The 9561-nt window shown below is 41.1% G+C and overlaps 1 protein-coding gene across 1 annotated transcript in view; it reads left to right on the top strand.

Annotated features, from left to right (window-relative positions):
* The window catches only part of LOC119408647 (nuclear factor NF-kappa-B p105 subunit-like), a 32373-nt gene that overhangs the window by 20328 nt on the left and 2484 nt on the right, over positions 1-9561 (top strand). Inside the window, 12 exon segments of the mRNA XM_037675489.1 lie at positions 1098-1261; positions 1521-1679; positions 4978-5082; positions 5467-5558; positions 6146-6284; positions 6633-6764; positions 6876-6998; positions 7838-7990; positions 8924-9030; positions 9032-9053; positions 9123-9157; positions 9160-9237. Coding sequence (XP_037531417.1) covers positions 1098-1261; positions 1521-1679; positions 4978-5082; positions 5467-5558; positions 6146-6284; positions 6633-6764; positions 6876-6998; positions 7838-7990; positions 8924-9030; positions 9032-9053; positions 9123-9157; positions 9160-9237 — 1309 coding nt within the window.

The raw sequence follows: 9561 nt of genomic DNA, 5'->3' as shown, positions 1-9561 counted from the left end.
AAGTCCAGATGACATGATTCAACCTTTTTGTTGTTATATACCTGGATGACTGAGAAAACAAACTTTGTGTTTTTGAAACCATTAGTGAAAAGGCCAGACTTCAGGGGTATCTGAGGCAGGCTTGAAACACAAGAGTCAGGGTGGCTTCTGGGTAATACCAGATGGCTAGGCCTCAGACTGACGAAGCCTCTTGGATGAGGGGCGAAACGTTTCTTTTTAACAAAAAAACGAAGTCCAGATGACATGATTCAACCTTTTTTGTTGTTATATACCTGGATGACTGAGAAAACAAACTTTGTGTTTTTAAAACTAGAAACGTTCTGTAGAAATGCTGGAGGTTCCAACTTTTTTTTTTTCTAAAGTCCAACAGAAATTCAGAACTTCTGTAAAATCTACATGTGAGAGCCAGACTCTTATTCTGAAGAGTTATCTATGAGCTTTATTATGAAACCCCAAGTTCAAACCTCTTCCTGTTTCCTGCCGACCCTGTGACTGAATCCTCCTGATCATCAAAGGTCCGATTAAACGACATGAAGTCTGAGGTTCCACAGTATCTATGGGGGTGGCCATGATGGAAATAGAGAAGGAAGAAAAGCATGCTGGGTAATATAGAAGAACTGCACTCTTCTGAGACACTGGTTGCCATGGTGATTCCTGCTTCTTATGGAGAGCAGTGAGGGGAGGGGCAGCACACAGCAGAGCTGTAGGCAGAAACGGAGTAAAAAGTAAGCCTCAGACTTTGTATGAAAGTTACAAGTCATATCAATTAATTTAGTGACACTTACTGAGTGAGCAGCAGAAGGTTTTGATGGCCCTGCAGAACGACAGTTTCATGGTTTTACAGGGTTTTATAGTGGAAATATGACAAGTCAAAAGGAGCCTTCACTTCCTGTTTGTAAGAGGAAATCATCAGACTCTAAGTTGAACATTCTGTGGTAAAATCTTCATCTTGACCTGTGATACTGTAGGAAGTCTCAGAGAGGTGAAAACAGCAGTTCTGTCATGTCAAGTCCAACTTTCTCTGAATATAACATGTTCTGTTTCTGCCTCTCCTCACACTGAACACGTGACACTCACAGAGTTTCTGTTTCCGTTAGTTTTCCGAACCTGGGGATCCTCCACGTGACGAAGAAGAACGTGGCGAAGACTCTGGAGGAGAGGATGACGGAGGCACTCAGGATGGGCTACAACTGCGGCATCTCCATCCACTCAGAGATCGACAGTCTGCAGGGGGAGGTCCGAGTCCCACGAGAACTCACAGGTTAGTGGTGCTGAGAGTTTCAGCTGGACCCAGCTGGTCTGATGAGGCTCCTTCCATGGACATTCAGATGATAATGATGAAGATTAGGAATTATTTTATGTGGTAATATTTTGAAAATTAAGGTCCAATAAGTTTACCCGAGTGTTTTTTTTTTTTTTTCTGAATCCAGTTACAGGATTCATTCTATAACTTTAGTGGACTGAGATTTTCCTCATTTTGAAGAGTTTTTTGTCTTTAATCATCATTTTTTTGTTCTCAGACCATCAGCGCAACATCATCAGCATCGCAGCAGCCAACCAGTCGAAAGACATGGACCTGAGTGTGGTCCGGCTCATGTTCACGGCGTTCCTCCCCGACAGCGACGGAGGCTTCTCCAGACGGCTCGAACCCGTGGTTTCTGAGCCCATCTACGACAGCAGTGAGTCAAAACTCAAAAAGACCGGACCTTTACTGAGAGTTTACAGAAAGTCTCATTGCTATGTCTGGAAGTCAGAATTTTTAAATTTTTGTTTTACTAGTTCAGGTGGAAGAAAGGGAACCTGGTAAAGTTTTTATTGTGGGTTTAATGACATGCTGATGTAAAAATACTCCAAGGTTCTTTACATTAGAACTGGAGGCCAAATTACTGCTATCCAGAGAAAGTGAAAAGCTGCAAAGTTTATTTCTAAGATGCTCAGGTCCAAAAACCACGGCCTCTGTCTGACTGTTTAAAAGAGGAAAATGAAGTCATACATTTTTTTTTTTTTTGACAATCTTATAATGTAAGTAACTGATTGGATTCATCATCAGGTTTCATGGATAAACCATAACTATTGTCAGCATACCTATTAAATTTTATCCCCAGCTGTTTAATAATTATACCTAATGGAAACATATATAATGTAAAGTGTATTGGACCAAGCACTGAACCCTGAGGAACTCCATGACTAACTTTGGTGTAATGAAGAAGAATCGTTATTTACATGAACAAATTGGACTCTATCAGATAAATGATTTAAATAATTTTAGAGTTGTTCCTGTAATAATAACTAATAATAATAATTATTATTATTATCTGTTTTCTGATGTAGTTTTTTAAAATTGCTATTTATTTGGTGTTTGAATCATTTAATCAAGTCAAATTTATTTATAAAGCACATTTAAAAACAGCTGTTGTTGCCAAAATGCTTAACAATAAAAAGCAATGGCAGTATTTTAAAGGAAGAACAAAAATTATTTAAAAGTATCAAAAGAAAAACATAAAACACAAAATAATAAAATACTAAAACAAGTCACACGGGGTCATTGATGACGGATGTGTTTTTAAAAAAAGATTTAAAAACAGGAAGTGAAGTGGCCTGTCTAATGTTGGGGGGCAGATTGTTCTAAAGTTTGGGGGCCGCGACTGAAAAAGTCCAATCTACTTGAAGCTGGAGGTTCTGTAGTTTTTCTTAATGATGATAACTTCCTGTTTATAATAAATAAATTTACTATTGATTGAGGATGACTGATAACAAAAAGAGTGAATGAGTTCGGTGGATTATAATCTCATTTCAGCTCTTTTCTCGTCCTCTGCTGTGTGAGGTTCTTCTGTCGTCTGGTTTCGTTTCCGTTTTCCTGCCGCTGCTTTGGTTTCTAAACGCTGCAGAGTTTTCTCAGACTGAAGCTCTCGCTCTGAGGTCGTCACTTCAGAGTTTCACTTTACAAACACTAACAAGTCACAGAACGACGAGCACAAACTTCTTGTTTCTTTTAATCTTCTCTCTATGACAGGGCTATTCAACTGATGGCTCAGGGGCCAAATCAGGCCCACTGGTGAGCTCAGTTCGGCCCACCAATGGGTTCATTTTTAAATAAAAATAGATTTTAAACTGTAAAACAAACTTAATTATTGACAATAATTGCTGGATTTCTGGCCCCTGAGCTCTTGGCTGTCAGTCCCTGTGCCCCCCTGAGCCATTTAGTTGAATATCCCTGCTCTATGGTTTTTACTTTTGGTTTTCAGAGTTTATATTTTTTATTTTCAACCACTGGTTATTGTTGTGCACTGGTACTTTTTTTGGATTTGTTTTTTGTTTACTTTCTTGTTAGTCACTCCGCTCCTGCAGCTTTGTAACAAATAATTATTTTGTTTTCAGCCTGAATTAAAACTCAGAAATAAGTTTCCTAAAGCAGACTCCGTTTATCTCATTTTTATTCATTTTGACTGAAGTAAAAGTCAAGTAATGTTTAAAATTATCACGACTGACAGACTTTATTAGAAAATACAAACGGTTTCCATCTACGCCTCATCAACATAAAGGTCAAGTTAATTCTGGCCTTTACTCATTTATTATAATCGTTCTTTTTTTTCTTAGTGGAACGATTCAACAAAAAACTTCCATCGTTTTTGAAAACAAGTTTCCAAAAGATGGGCGGAGTGCACGTGGCTGTTGCTCCTAAAAGCGTGCCCCCTTATTGTATAGATAGAAAACAGGAAGGACCGTGAGGAAAGGGTAGTGGTGTTACAAAAAAGATCTCTTCACACGATTTAAGACATAAAAAAACTCTACCAGCAGCACATTTATAGACGCATTACATGTGCATTTGACGTCAAGACGGTGAGATTTGTCCATGAAGCACTTCCAGATAGCACCATAGTCCTGATAAGATGTTGGTGTCAGCCGGTACAGCTCTGATAAGCCTTCACAGAAGTTCTCTGGGGTGGGGGGTTGCACTGGGGACGGATATATATTTGGTTAAATGTCCCACAATCAGTGACTCGTGGACCTCAGGCTGTTTGTCTCCATCAACAAAGTTCTGGCAGGTTAATACTGGACCGCTCTTCTTCTTGGCAGAACAATCGAAGTTCATTTAAATTAGTTTGTTTCCTGGTTTCAGACCCTTTTTTTTAAATCGGAGTACACAAATTTTCAATATGGTTTAGTTTGGTGCTTCGGGAAGGTTCAAAATCTTAATGTCAACCTGATTTATTCGAGCAGAACCAGTACCAGATGTGTGTTTGGGATCATGGTTCTGTTGGACAAAATTGTCTCCGATTTCCAACTGTCCAGCTGTTGATTTGAGATGAAGTTGAAGAATTTAGTGGTAGTCCTCCTCAGTTTGTACCACAGTATAATGCTCCCACCACCATGCCTGACAGTCGGTATCGTGTTGTTGGGTCTGAAAGCCTCACTTTGACTCCTCCAAACATCTGTCTCATCTTTGTGTCCAAACAGCTCAGTCTTTGTCTCATCTGGCCATCAAACTTTTGTCCAGAAGACATTTGTCTTGTCCACGTGGACATCTGCTGGGACTGTGGTGGACAGAGTCTCAGTTTCCATTTCATAGCAGGTTTGAGTCTTGGTGGTTCTGGGGTTGTTCCTAAACATCTGGACCAATTTCCTTCCATTGACAGAGGACAGTTTGGGTCTTCTTCCAGTCCTTGGCAAAGTGGTGACGCACCTGAAGAACTTGTTTACATAGTTTGAACGGATGATCTTGAAATCTGAAGTTGTTGTTGCTCCAAAAGACTTTCTCATCTTGTGTTAACCTACAGTTCTCCTTCTTAGATCTTCACTGAGTTCTTTTGGACTTTCTTGTTGTTCTGAGTGTCGAGAAGTTCAACGAGTTTTGTCAAATAAATAATTTTCTATACTCACAAAAATATACTCGCAGCAGTCAATCGTGATCCACATGGAGAGTTATTCTTCCAGCTGTGATTTACTTATTTATTTTTTTCTCGTGTTTTTTCTCAGAGGCTCCAAACGCTTCAAACCTGAAAATTGTGCGGATGGATCGGACCGCCGGCTGCGTGACCGGAGGAGAAGAGGTCTACCTGCTTTGTGACAAAGTCCAGAAAGGTGGGGCAGGTTTGGTTCTGGAGCTCAGGCTTACAGCCGGGATTATTTATGAACCTGGAAGGGACTCGTGCAGGAACATGAAGCCTTGAATCTGTGGCTGTGGATTGTTGCTCCACGGCTCTTCGCTGTGACGAGCAGACACTTTTTCCTGGTTGGAAGGCAGTTACAGGGCTTTGTTTGTTGGAGGAAGTCCAGCTTCAAGGACTTCCCCTCTCGTATGTGACTCCACGAGGAAGAAGTGACACATTCAGGCTGCTTTGTTGCTGTTTTTTTTTTTTTTTGTTTTGTTAGTTTTGAATCTGTAATTCTCCAGATTCGGTATTTTTATAGTCCTTAAAGAAATGTTTGAACATCCATAAATAAAACAAGTGTGTTTGTGTGTAGATGACATTCAGGTGCGGTTTTACGAGGAGGATGACACGGGGTTGACCTGGGAAGCTATGGGAGATTTCTCCCCCACAGACGTCCACAGACAGGTGAGCAACTTGAGGATGTCGGCTGCTGTTTAACCCAACAGAACCAGACGCAGCACTTGGACCACACCAGAGTGCAGTGATGGGATTGTTTCTGTTTCTTTCATCCAAGGATTTTATTTAAACAGAACGGGTGGCAAAACTTTCTTCTGTTTCAAACCCAAACCTTCGTATATCGAAGTGTTTATATGCTGTTAGCTGGCCCCATGCTTCATTTGAGCCTATAAATAGTAAAGATTGTTAATAACAATCATAAATATTAATATAGAAATGTCTAATTGAGCAGAATATGTTTAGTCCAGACCAGACCTGAGTATTGCTCCACCCGTTAGCCGTCTTCATCAAGGAACTAGAAATTATATAGAAATCTGCCCATGAGAAGATGCAGATCCTCTGTCCATTTTCTATTCATCACTAAATATTCAGCAGTTTTTGCGTTTAGTTTTAATACATTTTAATATTTAAAACTAATGTTAAACTGTTCTGTTTTTGGTCTCCATGACTCCCGTCTTGTCATTATCATTCTGGATCACGGTGACGTGTTTGGGTTGAACATGACGTCTCCTTTTGACGTGTTGCCATGACGACAGTTTGCCATCGTCTTCAAGACTCCGAAATATCGAGACCAGAACTTGCAGAAGCCGACGTCCGTGTTCGTTCAGCTGAAAAGGAAATCTGACAACGAGACCAGCGAACCCAAACCCTTCACCTACCATCCTCAGATCATAGGTAAGTCTGCTGCCTCCACCTTCAGATCACAATCAAGTCAGGTGACTCCGCCCTCAGATCATAGTTAGGTCAGATGACTCCGCCCTCAGATCACAGTTAGGTCAGATGACTCCGCCCTTATGTCAGAGACATGCTTTTTAGTGTTTTTTACTGCTGTAATTTGATTATTTTTCATATTTCTGATGTTTAATGCATTTTCCTTATGATGACAAAGTATTGAAACTGAAGCGCCGTACGTCTTTATTTACCTTATCAACAATAATCAGCTCTTATAGAGAGTGACGATGTAACTGTGAGACGGGGGTTGGTGATTTGCTCGGAGGCTGACGGGAATACTTGTGTGTTCAGACAAGGAGGAGGTGCAGAGGAAACGTCAGAAGACGTTACCCAACTTCCACGACTTCAGTGGTCACGGAGGAGGAGGAGGAGTGTATCGAGGAGGAGGTCCCGCTACAGGAGGAGGTCCTGGATCAGGAGGAGGTGAAGTCAGAAGGATGAAACATGAAAAGCCCTCTGTTCTGGCATCAGCTGTTCGAGTCTGCATGAGTGAAAATGTTTGTGTCAGAAGATAATGTTTGTTTTGTTTTCCAGGTTATTATCAGGGCTTTACTTCCTACAACTATGGAGGAGGAGGAGGTGGAGGAGGAGGAGGAGGAGGTGGTTTCTCCACAGGATACTCAACTGGTTTGGGGGGAGGAGGAGGCATCAAGCAGGGTGAGGAATCAAACCAACGTCTCCTGTATGACCTGGAAACATCCTGCTTATGGATCTGCTTGAGCTCTTTGTTAAAAACAACACAAACTAAACAATCAAGGCCAGAACAAGAACAACAGGTTCGAGTTTAGATCTGCAGCTTCATAAAAGCAACACATTTTAGATGAAACATGCTTCCAACGTAGATACTGAGCAGGACAGAAGTTAAAACCAGCAGAATGAAAAGCGAGACAGAACATGAGCTAATTTGAGCAAACCAGCAGCAAAAAGCTAAAACACGCAAAACTGTCGCTTAGAGGTAAAACCATGAAAACAGTAGCTAGAAGTCACAATTAGCAGAACAGTAGCAAAAAGTTTAATCATTAATACTGTAACTAACATGTAAAATCAACAATCTGTGGCACAAAGCTAAAACTCGCCAAAACGTAGCTAAAAGTTAACATTAGTGAAACTGCAGCTAAAGGCTAAGATTAGCAAAATGCTAGCAAAAACCTAAAATTAGCACAAGAAGACAAAAATAGAGCCAGCAGCTGAAATACATTTAAAAGAAAACATTGTTTCAAAGAAATGAAGGAGATCTCAATGTACAGAAAAAATATTCATTAAGTTAAATATTTGAAAAAGTATAAAAGTTACATAAATCAACAGTCATAGTCCACATCTCCTGCATGAGTTGAACATTTTGAGTTATGAACGACAACTGTCGCGCAGAGTCTGCAGAAGTAGTTTGATTGTAAAATACGTACACAAGAACGTAAACACAAAAACAATATGCTGACTCAGCGTTCACACTGAGACATTTTGTCTGAAAGAAACTCCGATCCGTGTTTGTGTGACAGCCTCGAACAGCGATGCCAAAGATGACGACGACAGTGATACAGGCGATGACTCAACGTCGGAGGTTCCACGAGCTTCAGCTCAGCCAGGAGACCGGGAGGTGGGGGAGAGGGCTGATGAGGGAGGAGGCGATGTGGAGCCAGAAACAGACGGAGGTTTGTACTGGTCATGCATCTGCACTGCAGACGTGATCTAGAACTGACCCACTAGAAACATGAAAGGTACCAATGCGGCTCCAGCTGTCTTCTCTAAAGTTCATAGGACTTTAGGACTTATTTTAGCATTAATCTAATCTGTGACAGACCAGACTTTTATTTTGAAATTCAAGGTTCAAACCTCATCCCGTTTCCTGTGGACCCTCCGACCGAATCCTCCTAAATATCAAAGGTCTGATTAGAGACGGCATGAAGTCTGAGATTCTACTGGATCTGTGTTGGCGGCCATGATGGAAATAGAAGGAAGAAAAGCATGCTGGGTAATATAGAAGACCCAGAACTTGCTGATTCACTAATTGTCGTTGCGATTCCTGCCTTTTTAATGGAGCAAAAGGCAGCACCTCAGGCAGAAACACAGAGTAATAAATAAGCCTCAGACAAATATTTCTTGACCTGTGAGCAGCAGAATGTTCTGATGGTACCACAGGTTGCATTTGATGTTCTACGTGCTTTTTCTAAAGGAGATATGACAAGTTAAAAAGAGCCTCTGAGCTCAGATACAATGGAAGTCGATGAGAGGTCGGGTGTGTGACCTCTGGATTTTTAAAAAGTTTGTAGTTAATTTAATCTCCATCGGTCGATGTTCCGCTACTATCAAAAGTCAGATCTCAGTGTTCCTGATGGGGATGCAGGTTTCATGAATTATTGGTTTGGGTTTTTCCAGAATTGATAAAGATTTAAATCAAGTTTTGTGACAGAAACAAAAGAATATCGGGAACATAAATAAAGGAGCCTCAATGAATGTTGATGGGAACCTGAATAATTATTCAGTTGTTGATCAATTTATTGTTGTCTTTTTGAGATATTTTTTTGTTGTTGAGTTTCTAAAGGTTTGTAAAGTTTTAGTTTAACTCGTATTTTTGTGTGTTGTAGAGGAGCAGTTTGTGGAGGCGACCCGCAGGCAGCTGGACGCTCTCTTCCAGTATTCGGTCACAGGTGATTCGGCGTACCTGCTGGCTCCACAGCGCCCCCTCATGACAGCGCAGGACGAGGACGGAGACACGTCAGTACTCGTATTCAGACAGGTGTTTAAGCCGTGACTTTTGTGTCTAACACTCCTCTCTCCTTTTAGCGGGCTTCACCTTGCAGTTCTGCACAGCCAGCAGGATGCGCTTAAGAGTCTGGCTCAGGTGGTGTTGGCTCTGCCCGGAGGGGAGGTGCTGAATGTGAGGAACCACCTGTACCAGGTACTGAAGAGGGTCTTTGCTTCATTCTGTCTGGAAGGAAATTAAATGTTTTTTTTTTTTCATTCAAACTTGGTTTGTTTGGGAAGGAAAAAAACAAACAATTATTCAGTTTTACAGTTTCACACATTTGTAAACGCCGAGTCACGAGTGTAAAGGATGAGTCATAAGTAAAAAGACTGAGTCACAAGTATAAAGGCTGAGTCACGAGTTTAAAGGCTGAGTCACGAGTGTTAAAGCTGAGTCGCGAGTGTTAAAGCTGAGTCGCGAGTGTAAAGGATGAGTCACGAGTGTAAAGGCTGAGTCACGAGTGTAAAGGCTGAGTCA

This window comes from Nematolebias whitei, chromosome 4, assembly GCF_014905685.2.
Source record: "Nematolebias whitei isolate Nwh7 chromosome 4, NemWhi1, whole genome shotgun sequence".
Classification (NCBI taxonomy): Eukaryota; Metazoa; Chordata; class Actinopteri; order Cyprinodontiformes; family Rivulidae; genus Nematolebias; species Nematolebias whitei.
Note: the sequence above shows the minus strand (reverse complement) of the source record. Positions and strands in the feature narration are given on the sequence as shown.